The sequence below is a fragment of the Tribolium madens genome, unplaced genomic scaffold (genome assembly GCF_015345945.1).
Source record: "Tribolium madens isolate multiple individuals breed KSU strain unplaced genomic scaffold, Tmad_KSU_1.1 Scaffold_91;HRSCAF=231;Tcas5.2_LG7, whole genome shotgun sequence".
Taxonomy (NCBI): domain Eukaryota; kingdom Metazoa; phylum Arthropoda; class Insecta; order Coleoptera; family Tenebrionidae; genus Tribolium; species Tribolium madens.
In genome coordinates, this window is record NW_025401063.1 from 13,177,302 (window position 1) to 13,199,734 (window position 22,433).

General features: G+C 30.9%; 3 protein-coding genes across 7 annotated transcripts in view; all 3 read right to left on the bottom strand.

Moving 5' to 3' along the window:
* LOC123011437 (NADPH oxidase 5) overlaps window positions 1-10,486 on the bottom strand; it is a 69,272-nt gene extending 58,786 nt beyond the window's left edge. For 4 of the 5 annotated variants that reach the window (XM_044408858.1, XM_044408862.1, XM_044408861.1 and 1 more), the window contains exon 1: window positions 10,082-10,486. In XM_044408858.1, the coding sequence (XP_044264793.1) occupies window positions 10,082-10,321 (240 nt within the window). In that variant the 5' untranslated portion in view covers window positions 10,322-10,486. The remainder of the gene's footprint in view (window positions 1-10,081) is intronic. The other variant, XM_044408859.1, reaches the window with a different exon arrangement.
* A 6,100-nt stretch (window positions 10,487-16,586) lies between these two features.
* On the bottom strand, window positions 16,587-18,210 carry LOC123012075 (serine protease easter-like). Its single transcript, XM_044409856.1, has 6 exons — window positions 17,800-18,210; window positions 17,601-17,744; window positions 17,460-17,547; window positions 17,220-17,407; window positions 17,023-17,156; window positions 16,587-16,966 (listed from the first exon to the last, which is right to left on the bottom strand). Exons 1-6 carry the CDS (start codon window positions 17,858-17,860, stop codon window positions 16,670-16,672), a joined length of 912 nt encoding a protein of 303 aa, XP_044265791.1. The 5' UTR covers window positions 17,861-18,210; the 3' UTR covers window positions 16,587-16,669.
* Window positions 18,211-20,893: 2,683 nt separating this feature from the next.
* Window positions 20,894-22,420, bottom strand: LOC123012074 (CLIP domain-containing serine protease 2-like). The gene is made up of 6 exons (XM_044409855.1): window positions 22,194-22,420; window positions 21,853-22,146; window positions 21,710-21,797; window positions 21,436-21,644; window positions 21,251-21,378; window positions 20,894-21,193 (listed from the first exon to the last, which is right to left on the bottom strand). Exons 1-6 carry the CDS (start codon window positions 22,249-22,251, stop codon window positions 20,900-20,902), a joined length of 1,071 nt encoding a protein of 356 aa, XP_044265790.1. The 5' UTR covers window positions 22,252-22,420; the 3' UTR covers window positions 20,894-20,899.
* Window positions 22,421-22,433: the final 13 nt, after the last annotated feature.

A 22,433-nucleotide genomic window follows, 5' to 3' on the forward strand; every position in this document is an offset into this window, starting at 1 on the left:
GAAGGGTACCCACGCGGAAATCACGCAAGGATAAAATGTAACATCTCACTTTCTGGCAAAAGTAAAACTGATGTTAAGATGTCTTATCAAAATATTTCATCCTACGATCTTGTAAACAATGAATGTTTTTTTGTAAACATCTCTATTTAATGTAGTTATTTCCAGCGTTGGAGACTGGGTGTTTTGTCTCATCACATCAAAAGTTATTTATCCAATATTATAAACACTCTTGTCATTTTTGAAATCACAGTATTAGTGTTTTGTTACTTTCGTTTATATAAATATATTATTTTATAAATATATTAACAAAATATAAAATTTAAAAGAAAATTCAAGTCAGATAATAACTTTTTCAAAAAGCTTCAAATAAAACGCATAGAATAAATTTAGACAAAACAAAAAAACTATTACAAGTACTAATACAATACATTGAGGTAGGTCAGTGGGAAGGTTAGTAGGTCGCATTATTTGCCACTTCAATAACTGTCCAAAATGACTTCGTTTGCAGTCTCTACGCATACACACTTCACTTCATAAGAAAGTAAAAATAAAGAAAATAATATTTTCTTAAAACACCTAATAGATATTTACGAACATTTTAAAAAACAAATCAATTATATGATGTTTTATTAAAAAAAAAAAAACGCGAAACAAATCTAAATACAGTTTTGACAAAAATAGTACGCCGTACTCATTTCCATATTAACCTTCTTTTTAACTAAAAACGCTGTCACAAAATGAATTACTCAAATTGTATGATTTTGTAATAACAAGTTTGTAAGAGCATCAAGGTAATACTCGCTAAAATTCACTAAAATGCTTCATAATAGGACCCCCAACAGCGGAGAAATATTTTTACACAATTTTTCGCCGTTAATTTTTATAAATCCTTCCATTTTTAATAATGAACCTCTCCGAGCTTCTCAGCCATTCCACTAAAATTAGTAAGTTTTTTCCTGTTATTAAATTTAATTTGATTTTTATTTATGAGCATCTTTAGTATATCTATAATTGAATTTCATGTTGCCAGAAAAAGGCGCCGATTTTTTGACTCATTAAAGATCTTGAAGCACTCCCTAGTGCCACTCCAGTTGCTCTTTCTGCTAGCTTTTCGCCTATCGACGACTCTCATGTCTAATGACTGTGTTTAGGTGCTGAAAGGTCTACATTCTTGACTTACAGCTCACGAAAATGCTCGGTTTCGATCTGATTCCAGGTCGTTTCATTAGAAAAGTAATTGTATCGCTCAGTGGGATACCCGCTCAGCTCCGATCTCTTAAGCCTTTAATGATGATTTAACATTTATAATGTAATGAATATCATCACCTAGCATTAGAGTTTATCCTTGTAGAGCTACCGGACGGACATCTCGGATATCTCGTCCGATAAAGCAGCCTACATGAATAATTAACCTACTTGGAGCACCTTCGGCTAATTATCCAATACTAGTTATGGTCCAAGGCGTGGTCACAGTACCAGCGGCCGCAGACCCATTCGCACCTGACTCTTAATTTGGCAATAAGTCATCCTTGGACGGTGGCTCTTTATGCATATCTTGCGTGTGCGCCGATTAATTCGATGAAATCAACTGGCTGTTTCTTAAATTAATATTATGTTAAATAATTTCACTGTGCAAACACCGCATGGAAATTTATTTCGAAAAAGATCGTAAATTTGAGACGTATGTACATAGCGGCAGGACTAAAACGTATGCATTAAGGATTCATTAATTTTTCCCAACATTTAAATCACAAGTGACCGTCTTAAATTCGCATTAGTGAATTTGCCGATTTCGCATTCGCATCAGGTGGATTCGCTTCGTCGATCTTGATCTTGTCTCGTTGAAATGCTGGGGGATCACGCGAGCCAATTACGGGACACTACAGACAGCTGTAAATATCCAACGCCGAAATAAATTACCTTAAAGGGACTAGAAATTGGTACAAAGCGACCTTTTAACAGCAGCGAAGAATGAAGATTTCAAAAACAAAGATCCGAGACAACAACGAAGTCAATTGGGTCCACTATTAAAAAAAGTGATTTAGACAAAACATTTAATTATGCAATAAGAGGAATATTTGTGATAAAATGCAATTATTATGTCATTATCGCTCAAACATTGAAAACTAATAATAAATTCTTTGTGATGTTAACTAATTTTTGATGTTATACTTTTCATAGGTAGATCTAACAACTACTGCTGATTATAAATTAATTTCATTCACTTGGCAATCTTACTTTTGCTTGTCAATAATTTTCACTATAAAGCTTTTTGTGGTGAAAAAATCTTATTTCTATAGGTTTTTCAAAATCTGTGAAAGGTATGTGCTATCCTTAGCAACTTTAATTATGCCGTTTCTAAACTACGTTTTAAATACATAAGTGATCTTTATGCAAAAACGAAAAAAAAACGCAAAAACATGTATTAATATAATATCCCGAAATTAACGTTTAATTATATGTTATTATTAAATAGATAATTTTTTTAAGGCCCAAACCTTAAATGGAAAATTTCTGTACATACACACTAAAAAATTATACAGTTAAAATGAACTAGATACACCTGTTATCAAGATTTTATCTGTTTTTCTAGTTGTTTTAGGAAATTGTAATAAATTCTAGTTGAAAAAACAGTTACAATAGAAAATTAGACTAGATTAAGTTAGTTGTAAAATTAAATAACTAGATACACATTAAAATTTAACTGATTGTGCAGTTCTGTCCCATTTTGACTGGATATCTAGTAAAATTGAATAGTTTCTAGTTAGTTTTCAAGGGATTCCCCGTTAAACTTGCGTTTGCGCAGTTTGCGTATCATTTATCGGTGCGAACGGATGGTGTTTGGTGTATTTGTGCCACCGTTATTTTATAAACCAGACGTGTCTCAAGAAAGGTAGGTAAAAAAAAGTGTAGTTACTCCACTATTAGTAACTTTTGACTTAAAAGAGACAGACAAAACATACCTAGTACGCAGAAATTATTGTGGCAGCAGGCGCCATATTATCAGATCAGTGATCAGACCATCGTGTACATAGTTTACTTTAATAGTGTGACAATTAATAACTCTCATTTTAGTAGTTTGGTAGCAATTAACATATTTTACTTTATATTTAAAAAAATATCTACCTGAATATTCTACATCATATGGCCGACCACGCAAATGAAAATTGCATGTGTCCTTACTGCCATTTCGAAAACTTATTAAAACTTCATGGGAATAAACCTTTGCGTAAGTATACCTTCTGTAATAGTTTCTAATGCCTCTATCTGTTATGTAAGAGATATCACGTGAAAATAAAATATTTTCTAGATAACTTTATTTAAGATCTTAACAATGTCAAATGGTCCGTTTTTTATGTATGTATATGTTTTTATGTTCTTTATGTATGTATTTTTTATGAAGTGTTTATATATAAAATCAAAAATGTTCGTCCATTAGGGGTTGTTTTAAGTTTTTACAAAAATTTGTTAAAATTGTAGATTTGTATTTGTGTTTTGTTTATGTTTCTTATTTGTAACTTTCATAAATAAAAATATAATTTTGCTCTAAATAGTAACAATTTTATTAATGTAACCTATCCACTCTAGTTTTAGTAGAACTGAAATACTAGTTTAATGCTAACTGGAAATATTAGGTAAATCACCTGAAAACACTGCTACTTTAAAATGGATTTCATTTAACTTAACTAGAATTATTACTTATTTACTTAACCGGTTTCTAGTCACTTTAAACAGAAAATAGTTTCCTTATGCACAAATTCCGATCGCAAAAGTTACTAGATATTCCAGTGACATTTTGACTTCATTTCAGTTGAATCATCTAGAAATTCTGTTAAAAGGGTTAACTAGAAATATAGTTGTTTATATTAAACTAGATTTTCAACTGAAATTTCCAGGAGTTCCACTCTAGTTGAGTTTTATAGGCAATCTAGTTAAAATAATTTTAGTGTGTACATGGTTTTGGACAATACTTTATGAATTAAATTAACATAATTTTCGTTAAGCATTCGGTTTTTTTTCTTAGATCTGAACATTGTCAATACAGTATGGTGATGACTTGATGAGTGATAACACGCTTTAGCAAAGTGTTGTCTTTGTAAATAATCTTGAGAACAACGTTTATTTCTGATTAAAGACTTCAATTCAATTCCTTTCTAGTTAGAAAGTCATTTAAAATTAATTTATTTACAATAATTTATCAAAAGCAAAAAAAATCTTTGAAGGAGTGTTTATTGTAATCGCCATCCTTTCTAACATTTGCTCGTACATAGAGCTTCACCAATTATTTTAATTATCTCCCATCAACATCATGACGCGAGAGTAAAGGGAGCTGTGAAGAGAAGGTCAAGAAGAGCTAATTATTACATAATTGATATCTTGACGTTATAACAAATAAAGATATAATTGCAAAAAATGTTTGTATCGTCGGCATCTTTACGATTTTACAACGCTGCCAATAACATAATATGTGTGAAAAAAGTAGAGACTGACTTATGATAGAATCGCACAGATACACATCTTTCATCTCCCGCAAGACGTGAAGTTGGCAACGACAGAAATGTCCATCTCATGGCTTTATTACTGACACGTCTAGAAACATTTTAAAATAAAGAGTTTCCAATAAAGAAAAATTGTTCACCGTAGATGGTTTTATCGTGTGAGATCTGGGAAATTTATCGTCTGTCTACAGTTGACAATTGTGTGTTGTATGCTTGTCCACATTTGGCAAAAATCTGATCGAAAACGCCAACGTAAAAATAAAGATTATTATCTTTATCGTCTAGCACTAAATCGTTAAGTGTAGTTGGCCGATAAAAATAGAAATTTAAGGGGAAACAATCCGATGGAAAATCGGATCATTTATATCAACAGAATCGAAAATACATGAAGTTTATTTAAACTGGAGGTTGAGTTTACGGAGATATAAATTGGGCGAATTTATTATCGAAAAAACAATCGCGGAGAAAATTTTCAAGGCGCTGTTGGACAACGAACTTTTATGATTATGACGTACGCACAAATAAAAACGCGATTTTAAAAGGATCTTTTGTGCGGCGCGCCGCCGATGGAAGAAAAAATTCGCACTCAGTGAATTTCGTTTTTTGCCGGTTGGCTGTTGCGATTTTCGGCGATAAAGGAGCGGGTTTGGTTTATGGCGTGGGGCTGCCACGGGTGGTCTCTGTGACAAATGCACCGGCTACGCCCTTTTTTATTTTATTCAGGAGGCCGTGGATAATTGCGACTCGAGGCAATGGTCAATATTTCAGGATTGATCCTTATCTAGGAGTCTGTGGTTTTTTCCACACGGCCCTGTTATTAAACGCATGCTTTCCAAATTGCGGATTGCGACCTCTGCATGTAAAGTAATAACAGCAAGAAGGGCGTGCATGTTTTGGAATTATAATTCGCTTGTTAAGGCATCTGAAATGTGATGAAGATGTTTCTGCGGTTGTCAATTTGACGTGTAATAATAAACTTTATGGCCTTCTCGTTCAAATTTTGATATGAAAAGCCGGGTGCTAGCTGTCGACACATTGTCCAATTTTGATTCTGATTGAACATATGTTTATTTTAAAATTAAAAACTACGTACTTATATTTGAATCCCACATTCTTTAAGTCTGTTATTTGATGACCTACCTTCACCATGAAGTACATACTTAGTTTTCAATTTTTATAAGATTTCATTAAATAAACATGAACAAACAAGATCATGAAAATCATGAAAAGTGATAAAAATTCACTCGATTTCTTGCGACCACTTTACTAGTTACATTTTTCAAGTTTTTATGTGAGAAACTTTTAAGTTTAATAAGCATTATTTTAAAACTTGGCTTTCCCTACAGTCACGCACCATTTCTGTGACTCTCATAATTTTATTTCGGTGCTGGTATTTATTATGAATTTTTCAACTATGTACTCTCAAATAGTAACTTTTAATTTAAGCTAAAGTAACCCTCTAGTTCATAGTTACGAACTTTATTTGTTTTTTTTAAGTGAAACTTGCATAAAGAATTTTATTTGGTTAAAATATTAACACATTGTAATCATTGTAATTTTAAAAAAATACCAATACGAAGATTTTTCCCATGCTTTTAATTAAAATAAATAAAACAATTAATCTGACAACATTATTACTAGAAATGATTCTTATGATTGAATTTACTATTGGCATTCTCATTAAAAAAACAAATTACTTTTAGATATCCGTTCTTTATACACAAATTTAAAAGAAAATAAAACTAAATTTAACTTTGCACTGAAAGAAAACACGTTGCATGTAAACTACTGGACTGAAAATTTTTTCTTGTAACCAAGATATACTTAAACTTAGCAAATCGGAAGGTGTCAAAATTCTAACAAGCATTCGTACGGTAAATAGTGTAAATTAAGTTTAAATGACAATTAAACTGTGCCAATTTGTCAAGCGGATAACATATAATCAAATTATAAACGACACTTAAATTTAAGTGATTATTAGTTTGTTAACTGCGGGAGTAAAAATGGCCTTTATCACTACTATAAATTCAGCTTAAAAGCAGCTTATGGTCGATATTTAAAAAGAAATGGAATAATACTTATCTAGAACATATGATAGATGAACAGAAGAAAAAGAATGAATAATGTTCTGAAACTGGATCTGGTCGTAATGTACGATATCCAGAACAAATTAATTACCGGTGGTACATGGCAAGGTAACGGATTAGAACCTTTTTTACTTTCTATAGCTTAGCGTTAAAAAAATCTGTATATTTATATACACCTACTCTCCTCTGTTTTCTGTTTTCTCAACACAAAAGTTTAAATATATTAGAAAAAAGTGGAGTGTTTTAGAATTTGATCACCTACTTTTGCAAATATTTCATGTCAAATGTTCTACTTTGGACATTGATTTCACATCAACTTTGCACTTCTCGTGTGTTTGTGAAATAAAAATGACGATCTTTGATTTATTGCAGGTAAATATTGCATTTTGCTTTTTCTATCAATATTTGAATAAAACATTAGAAATAAATAATAACACGTCAGTCGGATACTTGAAGAAGACCGCGCACGTAAATTTACCTACTTGTTCGTCTTAATTAATTAAAGATTTAATGAGTGCCTGCATATAATAATTGTACTGATGAAGTTGTGTAATGTTTTCAAGATTTTCAGGTTTCGGTTAGAAATCGATCGCTTTCATAATCGCAAATACAATTCAGTAAACCTGAACCTGAAAAATGTGCAAGTATACCAAAATATTAAAGACGAATCAGAGAAGTACCATAAAAACGGAGATGTTTCATAACAATTAGTCGCAGGCTTTAAGATTATGTCTGATGGAGAATTTTTAAATGCATTTACAGCAGTTACAGTATTAATGAGTGTGATTTTAACTCAGAGATAACGGCGACAAATTTAGGTTGGAGTTTTAAACGAGTTGTTATTGCCGAATGACAGGGACGGTTTCAAAGCTGACCTCGACTATATGCAGAGCTCGAAGTGGTTAAAGCGGAGATCACGTTTAAATTGCTCAATTCTAATGTTAAATAAAACTTAGAATAAATGAAAATTACTAAGATGAAAGATAACTTTAATGAAAACCAATTGCGATTAACAAGTATTAGTAAAGAATTCCAGCAATTTCAATATAAATCTTTAAAAAAAACAAGCGTTGTTGCAATCATTCAATGTTAAATCGAAATAGACCGTTTAGGCAGCATTGTAGAGCAAAACAGAGGGTTTCGTTATGTTACAAAGAGTATTAAGATTTAAAATGTTTCTTTTTTACTCTTACCCCTCTAGTTCAGAACGCCGCTGATTAAAAATTTCGACATTTGATCTTTGAATCCTTTTAGTTGTCAGCTGTACTAAATTTTGTAATTTCATCTATTCTAAAGTATTGGAAAAAATAACCTATTAAAAACGCAGACTTTTCATTTAAATTACGTTACTCTTTTTGTGAAATCTTGCCTCTAAATGAATATGTAAAATAATTAAATTACGCAGAGTGGCGCCGAGATAAATACCACAGTCTCATTGTTTTTGCCAACTATTTTCGTCGATTTGAATCACCCAGCTTCAGTCAAACTGGCTCATAATTTACTTGATTGTTTCGCTTTTTAACGGGATGGGATGTTTGCGCATGATAAATTAATTTGCTTTTCTTTCAGAAGTGTATCTGCGTGAATAATGATTTTGACGGCAATTACAAATTGTTGCGAATAAATCGCATCTCGAACGAGTCCGACATGCACTGGCGCATCGCTCACCACAGGAGATGAAAAATTGTCATTAATCAATCAAATTCAACACTGAAATCACGAAAAATAGCCAATTATAAATAATGGATGATCAAAGCGTGAAACATCCGCGTGTTCTTCAACAATCGAATATTCATGAAGTCTGATGTACAATGAAGCTTTAAATAATCAGTGTTAATGTCACTTTCAGTTTTATGCTAATCGGACGAGGATCCGGTAACTAGACGCTGAAAAATTCCAGCATGTGTGTAACACTGAAAACGTTTAATTCGTGTATTACAGAAATTACGGTAAATTGGTGAAGAATATTCAATAGCAATCGAGTATTAGAGATATGTTGTTAGTATCTCATGAATATTGTAATTTCCGGATGGACAAAAAGTCGAACACGAAAGGTGTTTGGGTCGATTATTAATTTATTAAACAACAATTCATGTCAGAAGTTATTTATGTTTAATTATGACGAGAATTCGGCGCTGCTTGTAAATAATGCATGAGACAATAATTTGGTTTAATCTATTTAGAAACATATAACATGGGAAATTAAATGATTTAAAATTAAAAATTTTAAATTATTACCTTTGAATTCTTCATATAAACATTACAATTACTGCATAATTTTAAAAAGAAAAATTAAACTCAAATTAAAGATGCAAATAAAGAACTTCTGAGCCACTCAATCAAGAAGAAAAGCATTGATAAGATCCTATAGAAGAAAAAAATAGATTTTTATTGAAAGATTAAAAAAACATTTGCAGAATTTTAATTTGATTGGTTAAGAATATGTATATGTAGTTCTTTTCAATTTGTTTAAACACTACAATTATAAAAACAAATTTTAATTTTAATATATTCTATTTCAAAACTAAAATCTTTAAGGTACAACTTATATTTAATACAATTCAGAAAATAAAATTGATTTTTTTCTTTTTTTCAATTCTATCGTAAACAGTTTACCGCAAATTTTATGAACAAAATGAATATGCACAGCGTTCCATAAATAATCGAAAGCTAAAACCCAGGTTCAGCGCTAATAACAGAAATGTTTGTACAACATTTTTTCTTACTGGGTTTTTTGAATTTTTATTTGAAAACCCTTTGTGAGGCGGCTGAAAAGGTAGTACGAGTGAGTCTCATCCAAATCAGAGAGCCAAGGTTCCACTGTATAAATATTTGAAATAATAACGAATATCTCCATAATTGACCTCAACTTCCCTTTACGATTAAAATTTTGTTAAATTTTGAATAGATTTAGAAAATCTCTCCTGTCAGCTTATAAAAAATGTGTTTTTTGCTAAATAAGACAGTAATAAAAGAATAACCCAAACTTACATAAATTTATGACAAACTATTACATTACAAATCAACATCAAGATAAAATTTGATGTCTTGAGATGACTTTTTTCTTGATATTTACCGACCTAAGCGAAATAAACAAATAACAAGCAATAAATAAACAAACAGGTGGAGCAAGATTTAACTATGTAGTGATACGTTGATGTTAATAATAATAATTATAATAAGAATAAAGCTGAACAACTGAGCTATCTCTGCAATTTTTTAAATCTGTAGTAAATGAATCAAGTTGAAGTTTCGGTATAATCAGAATGCAATTAATCACAAAAATTTATATAAAGTTGAGTACGAGCATCTCCTTAAATAAGTAATATTAAAAGCAGTCACATAAACTCTGAATAAATTAATAGAAAATATGAATATTTAAATAATCAATTTGCATAGCTGATTTCAGTTATCAAAACCGAATCTTTATAGTTATGAATTTATTCGATCGTTGAGATCTTCCAATGCGTCATTTCACTTTCGCCTTCGTCCTACCTTGCCCTGAAACAGCCTCCTGAAGGTGTCCCTCGTGTACTTTTGTTCGGCGCAGACGATCTGCGAGCACTGTTTGAGTTGCGCCTGATGCAGCCTCTCCCTCAGGTTCTCTTCCTCCATGCTGGACATAGGCACAAACGACTTCCTGCGAACGGCAAGACGCTCGGCCGTCTTTCCGCCAACTGAGGCGTCATCGAGCGTCTCGACGCCAGGTGGACGCGGCCCACTCGCCTCTTCCATTTTCACTCACACGCATTAAAAAAAGACACAACAATCACACCAACGGTCACACCAAGAAGACGCGTGCGGACGGCCACAAAAAAACTACTCAAAGATGCTAGAACCGGGTCTAAGCCACGAGATGGTTCTTCTACTCTTAATCAGCGTTGAACTGGCAAGAGGTAGACATCGCAGTAGGCCGGTGCCACTCACTTAGCCCAAAATGGGGTGGGAAGCGAGAGTTAATTTGCACCACTTCCAAGTGTTTTTTTCCTCAAGATACTCAAGGTCTTGGTAGAGTGGCAGTGCTTCGCCCTTGTCAAAACGAAAGTTGACATGTGTCATGTGATCAGATCTTCACCTCGTTTCGGGACGGTTTACGTTGACGTCAGTGTGTGCATCCGATAATTTGTTTTCAAAATTTGGATTATAGTTCAAGGTATGTACCATATTTTTCATTCATTAAAGAATTGTAGGCTGGGAAATTCAGATTCGTATTTTTCTAATTCATTATGTGACTGAGTTAGAACATACATAGTTTGATATTCTTTAATGAAGTAAGTATGGTCCATATTAAGATATCACATTTTTCTATTTTTGGCAATCATAACAATATGAAACGTGTTGATAATTCGGCAAGACTCGAATGTTGTTTTACAATATTGACTAAGCTTTATTTCACCGTGAGGTATATTTTTTTTTTCAAATATTGAATGTTGTATTTATAAAATAAAACATCAATTATTCCAAGCTGTTTTAAAATTTACTTTTTGAAAACAAAAATAGGTCATTCATCATTGATAATAAATTTCAAAATAATAAAGCATATTCTTCGAAATAGGTAGGTACTATAAAATTAAAGTACTATTAAATTAATAATAATAATGTAAACATTGTGCCTACATCAAAATTGCTTTTACTTGCTTTTAATCCTAAATACATTAAAAATACAAACCTCAATTTTGAAGCAATAGAACTTCAAACTTTTCTACAGCTAAAAACTTTGTCTGCTGTAGTCTGAAAAAGCACTAAATTCAAGTTTATACAATGAAATTTCGAACAAAACTGTACAATTAAATAAGTGTTTTTGGTTCATCTCTGGTTATTTTGTTATTACTAATAAGTTATTAAATATACATACCTATGTATATTATATATTTGTGAGATACAAGCTAAGTTCTACAACCTCCTAAAAACTAAAGTTTTTATTTATAAAAATAATAATGAAAGATATTTTCTTTGTAAAAACAATATTTTTCATGTATTTTTCCTTTCAATATATTAAAATACATTGCAAAATATTTGATTTTGTCACAGTGTACATGAAGCCTACCAATAGTAACAATAATTTACAGAAATATTCTCAACTGGTTAAGTATGATTTATGAAGCCATTAAAATCAATGAATTATCTTTCAACTATAAGACTTTAGTAACCGTCTAGTAACAACAATATAAACTATTTACAAGATTAACAAACTAAACAATTTGTCATCATTATAGCATCTTTATCCACTATTGTAATTGTTTATTCTTGGCAAAGGTCAGCCTCTGTGTATCCATAAAATCAGGTAAACTACTCAAAAGATTCTCGCGAGTCGCATTTTGTAAAGGATCAAGTCGGATTTTGTTTAGCAGCGCTTAAAAAGGTGTAAAAACCATTCAAAACAAACTGCCATAAATGTCACAGGCGCCCTATTGTTGGAGAATGTAGGTATCTACTACTATATGCTTTGATTTTTTAATTCGGAATAAAATTACAATAAATTTTCGTGAGGAATCAGATTAACCTGTTTGGCTGTATGCATTAAATCGATGTTTAATTTAACTTTGCGTTATGTTGATATTCAGAGAAAGAATTCGAAGGTGCTCTAAATAAATTGTTAAGGACGCAGATTATCTTTACTACAGTGATTTACGGGGCGGGTTGTTTATTGTTTTTTCAATATAGTTAGTTGTTTGCGTTAGTGACGTCCTTTATACAAATCAGGCGAAACGAGAGATGGATTCCGGATTCTATTAAAAAGTCGATGTTGCTGTTTCTAACAATAGATGTTTAAGATTTGTATATGTATGTGCCACTAAATAAAAGCAAAATCGCTGTTTTGAGATGCTTTGTTTAACTCTATTATTGTAATAAGTAAAAATACTTTGTATCCGTAATAATCCGTATATACAAGGTGATTCACGAGGAATAATGAGCCCGTGGAGGGAGAAACTCACCACTTCTCCCTCCACGAATGAGCCTGATTAAATTCTCGATGCAACTACCATTACTCTTCGCAAGTTATTTTGGGACAACTGTAATGTTAGTTATTGTCTATTGAACACGAAATTTCCCGATCTGTTCTGTGGCTGCATGGCAACATATGCCGAAAGCCAACATCATCATCAACAATACGAAATCCAAAACAAAAGAAGGAAACGCACCTGATGAGAAAATTTATTTATCCTTATTTCTGTGACAATCTACCCATTTTCTTAAAAAAGATAACACCAAAATTCGTTACCTGTAAAGCTAGATAACTGAATAATAATAATAATTGAATAAAAATTTGCCATTTTTTAAATAAAATTTTGTGAGGTCTATTTGTTTCTCTATCTAGCGTGTCTCAGTTAATATTGAAAGTAGTAAACTGAATCAAAGCGTATTGAGAACATGAAAAATTCAAAATTTAAAGTCAGTTTCAAAAATATTCTAGACGCAGAATTCTGAACAAATGTTTGCAATGAATGTTTTTCATTATTTAAAATTATAATTACCTATAAGCTTTACAATTTTTTTTAGTTAAATGATATTTTAAACAAAACTCGTTTGTAAATAATTATAATAATAATAATAGTCTTCTCTTTTTTTCTTAAAAAGATCTAATAACTTTATTTAAACCTAATAATTATAGTGAAAAGCGACTTTTAGTAACCTGAGACTTTTTCTAAATGTAATTAAGGTGTGAAATTATTTTTTTTCATGCTTACTACATGCCACGTAAATGTAGTTACACTTATAGTAATCCTTGATTCTTGATTACTCAATTTTTGATAATTACTTCTAAGATATATAATTTGAAACTAACTCTGTTCTTCAGATAAATATTACACAAGAGACCTTAAAAATATAAATATAGGTTAACCACTACATAATAATATCACTTTATGAAGAATCGAAGTAAACATAATTATAATACTTTTTATAAAAATGTTGAATTTTTAAAAATTCTTCAGTACCATTGCTTTTCTTGCTAATTACTAATTATGATAATAAAAACACAGTTGTAAGTTTTAAGGTTTTTACTTTTACTGCTACAACTTGTTTTATCTATTCAAATAGACTTAATCCTTTTACATACCTACATTTTTTGTTTCTAAACATTTTTTTTTGTACAAAGCAGCTAACATCATAATTACTTATTGAACAGGCTTTTGATATAAGATATAATGACATACGTTTTTCACACAATATACATATACATGTATCACTCTGAAATATATGTACCTAATAGGTATGTGTAGTTAGGTATTTCAATAGGAATTTAAGTTTTCAACCAAATTCCATAGTTTAAAAAAGTTACTTTAAAATTTTCAAAACATAAGTGAGCTTTTAATACTTTTACATTAGTAATACAATTTACTGGTTCGAATGTGCCAAATGCACCAAACCTGAGCAATAAAATAAAAAGCTTACTAATAGCTTGCTACAAAATGCCACACAATAATAATTTGTTACAGTTAAGTCGACGTCGGCCATTATTATAATCCGATAATGTCACTTTGCTCATAAAGTGAGCCAATAACTACGTGTTACGGTTTTTTTATAAGTGGTTCAAGGTGATCAAAGCATGCACACGAAGGGATGTGGTAATGGTTGGAATGCGAGAATTTGTGATCGATCCGTTCTCTAAAAACCAGTAGCCCAAATGACATATCGTTTATCGGCAGTGTAGGCGCTTCACAGCGAGTTTTTTCTTCAGTTCTCTTCTTTATCCCGTTTTCGGATTTAATTGGATACGTGGGCCTGCCCATGACCATTGTCGCCGTTACATAAGCTACTTTTTTTGTCAGCACGCGCCATTGCTTTTTTAATTGCTTTCTTAATTAACATTGGATTTTTTAATTAGAAACCAATGAATTATGTGATAGTCTTAATTGCTGAACTTCTTATCTCGAATTGTTAGACCGGTCTTCGAATTTTGCAGCTCCTTATTGAATTTGGGTACCTAGCTTCTTGAATCTAATTTACAATAAATAAAATAAACTGCTTTTGAATTTTTAATATTAATTTTTTCGAAATATGGATACTGTTTTTATAACATCACTTAAATCCTGAATTTAAGATAATAAAAATATTTGTATTAAAAAACAGTTAACTACATTTTTTAATTCACTCTGTACATACTGGCCGAATTATAAAAAACACCCCAACCCATATCTCTATTATTTTTAAAGATATTATTTTTAAAGATATACCTTCTTCTTGGACAAAGTTGCACAGTCTATTGACATCTATTTTTTGGAGATACTCAATCAATATTGCTTCCAGTTTTATCGGAATTGATATCAATTTCAGTTTTTTTAATGAAACAGCCTGTATATTTTATTGTTTTTGGACTTCTTGTTAAATTGTCTTTCAAAAGTCTTATTAATTATTATTTTTCACTAACAACTACCTAAACGCAATAGTGAGTGATAAATTAAATAAAGTAGGCTGTGGAAAGAATTGAAAATTTTTATTCATTTTATGTAAGACAACCAAACGACTAATAACAAAAAACTTTTTAACTTTAATCAAAGAAGTATTGTCATTATATTAATATTTAAAAAAAATGAATAAGTCATGGGTTGGGGCGTCTGTATTTTTTTTACAAAAAAAAGTAAAACATATTTTAAAATTTGATTTCTAATTACGAGTAATAGTTATTAGTTATCACTTTTCATTTTAATAATTTATGATAAATAAAATTTAGCTAACAGAAGAAACAATAATATAATAGTTAGAAATGTAGGCAACCAATACTACGCTTTACGGTAATGTAAATGGACTAGTTTTTAAAAATAAATACAACATGAAATTTGTCACAGACATTCAATGTAAAAAATAAAAAAGTAACTGTTTGCAATTCTGCTTTTATGAACTACTCAAGAAAACTTAATTATAATTATTACGTTTTATACATTGCTCAGAGTTGTTGCAAAAACCACGTGTAAAGTAACGTACCTATTGCAACTTGAAATTAATCTTTGAGTTCACAGAAATCTCAGAGTTCCAGCAACAGAAAAACGCGACTATTTTTAATGTGGTGTTCGAGAAGCTTGTAACATGTGCTGCAGGATCGTTAGAATGTCAATAGGTCTAATTACGTCCACACAAACCTCGAGGAAAAAGTCGCATAACACCCAAGGGTCCAATAAATATATTAAAAGTTACAAATGACGACCAGTTGTGATTTACGACAACATCATTTTGTAGAATGTCAATGAATTCTTGGATCACGATATATCGATGCCGTAATTCTTTTTCGAGAAACTGAGTAGGTTCGTTGAAATGAATTCAGAAGACTAATTTTTACTACTTATAACGGACTACTTCTTTTAGACAAGCTCAATGCATTTTATTAATTAGGAACTTGCATATGTGAAAACTGCAGAACGATAATGTTGTTTTCACTCACATTAGAGCAAATATTATCTTGTCATTTTTTCAATTTTGATATTATTTTGACTTATTTCTTTATAATAAATTCTGAATCTTGTAAAGTTTCTGACACAATATTAGTGTTGGAAAAAAATTTAACAACACAAGTTTTATAGTTTAAAATTCTTATTGTCTCAATAGCTATGAGACTGGTACTTATATTGTCTGCAGATTGTTACATTTTTCGACACATTAATTTTTATGATAATTAAAGGTTAATTACTATACATGTTTAATATTTCTTTAGTTGAAAACACACCTTGAGAAAAATTTAAAAACAACTCTGTTTGTAACAACATGCTTTTGACTAATAAATGTAGGATACTTACATCATGTTCAAGTTCATTAAAAAATAGTATTTATTGATTACAGATTGATTGCAAATTATTAGTCTTCTTGTGGTGTTTACACATTTGCAAAAAATAAATAACTTACTTATAACTATTACTGAATGTAAGTATTTGTGATTTATTACAGTCTATAAAAAATGTGATAAAACTGTTGAATGAGAACTTTCAAATAGTTATTTTTATAACAAGTGCGGGATGATAGCGATTCCTAAACGAGAGAGTGGGTACCTGCAGTTTAACTCTATAGCGATTATAAAAAAATATATATTTATTTAAATAAAAGCTGCAGACTTTTAATGGCTTTAGTATCTTTTACAAATACAACTTAGTTTTAAGGTTTTAAATTATTAATAATCCAAGAAACATATTTAACAACTCTGACATAAACTGCCGGTTGATTTTCTGAACCACATTTGGCTGGTCCATTAGATACTACGCCAACAGCAACATATCTTGGGTCGTTGCTTTTATCTCTTCTTAGTGTCATTAAAGGCCCTCCACTATCACCGAAGCATGAATCTTTTCCTTTTTCTCCTCCCGCACATATTTCATATTCATTTAAACTTATGTCAATGTTATATGCATTTTTAAATCCAAGTTCACATTCAGATAATTTTTTAACGGGAACCTAGAATGATCAAAAACTGTATTCTCATGAATTTTACGTGGCAGAACTGAACCGACTTTGACTTTGAGTTTGATGTTACTATTTTTACTTGTTTCAGTTTTTCCCCAACCAGTCACGATAAGTTTTTGGCCAACGTAAGACTTGGTAATTTCGTCAATGGTATTTGGAAGGCAAATTGGTTTAATAAAGTCTGCAATAATTGATTGAGAAAATGGTTGTAATATTTTAAATTTGCGAAAATGTAATTACTTACCTGAATACACAACTTCGTGTTTTAATCTTATAAGAGCAATGTCGTGGCGAGAAGTTACATCTGAATTATTATCCTTGTAAGTGAGTTTCTCTTCTACGGGAATATCAACAACAGGTGGTGCACAATTATCAACAGCAGAACAGTCAGGATTAGTATTCAAATCCCATTCGCCTAGACGAACACTTTTTCTAAAATTGCAATTATTTAAATATTGTCTAAAATTAAAAAATAGGTGCGTACAATTCGTCATCAATACAATGTGCGGCTGTGACTACATATCTATTATTGATAAGAAAACCTCCACAGTCAAATTCCTTTTTACCAGACCCTAAAAAAACATATTAAAACTGTTTGCCCTTGGGTAAATTACAATATCCATACTATAATATTCGAGTAATACTGCCCAAGGAAATTCATCTAATTCAGTTCTATTTCCACCAAAAATTTTTTCTTCCACAAAAACTCCACAGGCTGAAGGATCTGGTAATAAATTACTTTTCGCAATGTCAGAGTTTGGAATAATTCCTGCAATTAACTTGGTGTAATTGCGATTTATTAAAGAGAAAAACTTATTACTTACCGCCATTTAGAGGATTTATGTGTAATGCAAACAGTAACACTGCGAAGAACTTTAGAAACATTATAAACAAATTATTTACAACAGCTTCACTCAGTTACATGCTAGGAAATGTGCTTCCACGATCTTGGTTTTATAGTATGTATATGAAAGACAGGAAAATCCACTTCTCGAATTACCAGCACACACCGCAAATCAGTCAAGGATAACATAGCGCATATGAGGAGTATTTTGTTGTTTATGGTTACTGACCTGCGTAACTCTACATTTAATTGAGAACGTCATTCTTTGCGATTTACATAATTATTTGGGAAGTACCACCTGCTTTTAAATATACAGGATGCGCCAGAACTGACGCCCCAGAGAAAAATGCCATATAAGGTAAGATACCAGGAACATGGAAAAAATGTTAAAAAAAATTTATCTATAAAAATTTCGAAGTTATGAGGGTTTAAAGTTTGCACTTTGACTCTATTTATTTCTATTGGAAAAATGATTTTCAAGGTTTTTTTGCTATAGGCTATTCAAAGGAAACAAGGAAACTGTATCCTAAATTATAACTCTGTTCAATGTTTGTGGTTTTTATTGTCAAAATGTTTGTCCCTTTACTAAATAATTGTAAAAAAACATATACAAGATCATCAGTATAATTAAATAGATACAAAAAAATGTCAAATGTCAAAAAATAAATGTTTGACAGATAGAATTTTTTTAACATTTTTTTCATGTTCCTGCTATCTTAAATTTTCCCTGAGGCGCGAGTTCTGGCGCACCCTGTATGTTGTAGTTGTGTAATGTATCAATAGTTATAAATAACAGGGTTATAAGTTTAATAAGAAAATATCACATCATAAACACCCGTTTGACGTCACTAAGATCATAGGTTTAAATTCCTTGTCTAACTAATTAACTAAATTTGAAATAACAACATTATTTATCATTGATTCTAAATTTTATACAATGATAAGCTGCCAAAATCCTATATTAATGCAAATACAATATTGTATTTTATTTGCATTAACATCAGATTTTATATGTTATGATATTATTATTTATGGTATTTGTTAAATTTTGCAATGAAAAATATCGGAGTGTCTAGTACCAGCTATGAATGAACATACGAGTATGTATAGTTGCTCCGAGAACTTTATGAGTTTCATTTTTGAAAGTTGTACTCGTACAACTGATGTTCAATGTTTAAAGAAGTAAGTCCTAATTTCTTTTTGCACCATGAAAATTATTGTTCTCTACTTCCTTTCAAAGAAACACATTCGTATGCAAACTTTCCCATATGTGAATCCTAAAAATTAAGAAAAACAACGGGTCTTTATTTAAATTTGGCGTCGTAGACAAATGTCAGATTACTAACTTTTAGTACGGTGATTGTTGACGCCAAATTGAAATAAACACCAGTTATATAAATCTTTGTTTCTAAGTAGTATCAAAGTAACTACCAGGTGAATAAATAGTATGGAACCAAACGTTTTTTGCTTAAACTATTTATTTTTTGAAAAAACTAATTGATGAGTGATGAACTACTATAAGAATGTGATGATTTAACAAGAATAAAATTTTTCGAAATTTGCTTTTGTTTTTGAGTTCTACAAAAAAAAATATTTTTTTAAATGGCAACCCACTATAAAATCATTTTTCTCTTAAAAGCTATACTCTAAGGATTACAACTACCTGCTTTATATTTAATTTTTTCAAAAATTTTTTTTCACATAAACTGCAATTTTGACAAAAAAAAATCGCATAACTCAAAAACAAAACAAAATTTTGTTCTGAAAATACGATCAGATTTTTTATATTACTTTAATTTATATTAATTATTATTTTCTGGAGACAAATGATTAAAAATAAAACCGCTTGGTTCCATACTTTATATTCACCCTGTATGTATAAAACATACTTATTTATTTATATAGGTACAGTCAGTAAAAAAAAACAATTTAGAGCAAGAGCCTGCGGTCGCCAGACCTTCGTCATTTTATAAAAGCTGAAAATTTGTCAGCGCATACTACCAACATATGTAGAAACGATGGGCAAGTATGAAGTTTGGGTCGTCGTGGCTTTGGGAGATAACAGGTAGCAAAGAAGTAAAAAATGTTAACTTAAAATTATCAAATAAAAAAGCGTATTTTTTTTTATATTTCCTTTGGAATAATATTAGAAATCACCTCATCCATTGCCAGACACTTAATATAGTGGCAACCCCTTGTCGGACACCCTTAAACTTTAATAAATTGTAACTGTTTTAAAAGCTGAATTTTATACATGTTACTTGGACAACTATTAGAAGATGTTTTCCCTCAGTAACCAGACAGTTTCGACAGGTTTACCCCCGGGCAGACAAACATATAGGGTAGCTATAGGCCTCCCATGATGATACTTTGTTAAAACTGAATCATATTTATTTTACTTAAAACTTAGCACTTAGAACTGTCAAAACTGTCTGGCTAATGGGAAAACATCTTCTAATAGTTACCCAAGTAACATGTATAAAATTCAGCTTTTACACTATAACGTAAGTACAGTTACAATTTATTAAAGTTTAAGGGTGTCTGACTAGGGTTTGCCACGAAGTTAATTGTCTGGCAATGGATGAGGTGATTTCTAATATTATTCCGAACAAAATATAAAAAAATTACGCTTTTTTATTTGATAATTTTAAGTTAACATTTTTCTACTTCTTTGCTACCTGTTATCTCCCAAAGCCACGATGACCCAAACTTCATACTTGCCCATCGTTGGAAGTATGCGCTGACAAATTTTCAGCTTTTAAAAAATGACGAAGGTCTGGCGACCGCTGGCTCTTAGACTAATTCTTTTTTTTTTTCATTTTGCTTATGTTAGGATATTATTATTAAATAATCATAATCATAACAAAAATGTAGTACATATTATGACTTATTTAAAACATCAAGGACGCTCAAATTGTTAATTTCCTGTAAATCATTCTTCGTGATAGTTTTTACCACAAAATTAAGTAAAGCAGAAACAGCAGGCTTCTTAAGGCTTTATATTTTTTGGAAGAATATTTAAGCCATTATTCAATGGTTAGTTTATTTAAATTTATAGATTTTTGAGAATGGTGTTATTTTTAACGCTTTATTTTGCTAAGAATCCATGGCACGAAATTTGAAACATTTGTATATATGCCTGGGAAGTCTTCCGACCCACACATCTTCGACCCATAGGACACAATTCCTACCACATACCATACCAAGTCGTTATTTTTGTTTCTGTTGGCATTCATCAAAGGACCTCCACTGTCCCCAACGCAGGAATCTTTGCCTTTCGTTCCACCAACGCACAACTGGCCTTCAGATAAATTTAATTTATAATTGTATATGCTGTAGGCCTCGTGGCAATGTAATCTATTTTTTAGAGGTAGCTGAAAACAGCGCAAACCTATAACAAATACTTTGGAATTAAAATCAAATCTAGCTACCTCAACTTTTAGTTTAACGTTGCTCATTGTCTTGTTCTCGGTTTCTCCCCAACCAGCGATGGTGAAGTTAGCACTTTTGTAAAAACTTTTTTCTGGAAAGATTGGAAGACAAACAGGTTTTATGTAATCTATGGGGAAAAGCAGCAATAAGTAAATAACGTAATGCAAAGTAATTACTTAAGTACCTGAAAATTTCACTGAATCTTTTAATTTCAATAAGGCAATATCGTTGTATTCATTGACACTTCTAGGAACGTTATAACGTTCATGGATGATTTTTTCTTCAATAGGAATATTAATTGGCGGTGGTGCACAATCTATGTCATCAACATTTAGACCCTTTATACAATCCACATCACTTTTAATATCGTATTCGCCCAAACGAACACTTACTCTGTATAAATTGATTTGTAAATAGGTACAACATAATTAGAATTAGGTAAAAATATTTTTACTTACAATTTTAAAACAGCACAATGTGCTGCCGTTAAAACATATTTATTACTTATCAAAGCACCTCCACAAACAAATTCTCTAGTACCATTAGCTGTAACAACAATCAAAAAATAACTAGAGATTAAAAAATTCTTCACAAAGACTACATCTTTCTCTTTCTAATAATGCCATCCAAGGAAATTCATCAATTTCGGTTTTTCTTCCTCCAATGATCTTCTTTTGATAACCAATGCCACAAATAGAACTTTCTAGTAAAGTATTCACGGGGCAGCACACCTTTGGTTTTTCGTCCGCAAAACCACATAAAGATTTTTTTAGATACAAAGTATCGTTTTGTGTAAGTGTTTGAATTCCATTTTCAAAAAAAAAATTGAGCAAAGGGCAATCCTCAATTGGTATGCATTTGCCGAAGTAGTTGTTTGGAGTTTGACACTGATTAGCTAGAAAAAGAAAACTACTAAATGCACAAGAATTATATTAGTCTTACCAGGAATAGTAACCACATTAGCGACTACTAACATAAACAAAAAATCGTATAATATCATTATAGTGCTAGTTAAATGGCGATGAAATAGTTTATTATTTTTATTTTAAGGTGCTGATAACTCTACAACAACTCAACTCTATTTAAGAAGATATGATATAAGGTCAAGCGTTGTGATAATTAGTAATAATCTTTCGACTTTTATATCAGTTGATTGTTGTAGAAGAATTTAAAATTTGTTAG

Excerpts from the sequence above, each read along its gene's own strand:
- LOC123012075 (XM_044409856.1), bottom strand. The coding sequence starts at position 17,860 with ATGTTTCTAAAGTTCTTCGCAGTGTTACTGTTTGCATTACACATAAAT. Across the intron at positions 17,745-17,799 it reads CATAAATCCTCTAAATGGCG|GAATTATTCCAAACTCTGAC; the intron begins GTAAGTAATAAG and ends AGTTAATTGCAG. Across the intron at positions 17,157-17,219 it reads ACACGAAGTTGTGTATTCAG|ACTTTATTAAACCAATTTGC; the intron begins GTAAGTAATTAC and ends CAATTATTGCAG.
- LOC123012074 (XM_044409855.1), bottom strand. The coding sequence starts at position 22,251 with ATGATATTATACGATTTTTTGTTTATGTTAGTAGTCGCTAATGTGGTT. Across the intron at positions 22,147-22,193 it reads TAATGTGGTTACTATTCCTG|CTAATCAGTGTCAAACTCCA; the intron begins GTAAGACTAATA and ends TTCTTTTTCTAG. Across the intron at positions 21,379-21,435 it reads AGATTCAGTGAAATTTTCAG|ATTACATAAAACCTGTTTGT; the intron begins GTACTTAAGTAA and ends TTTTCCCCATAG.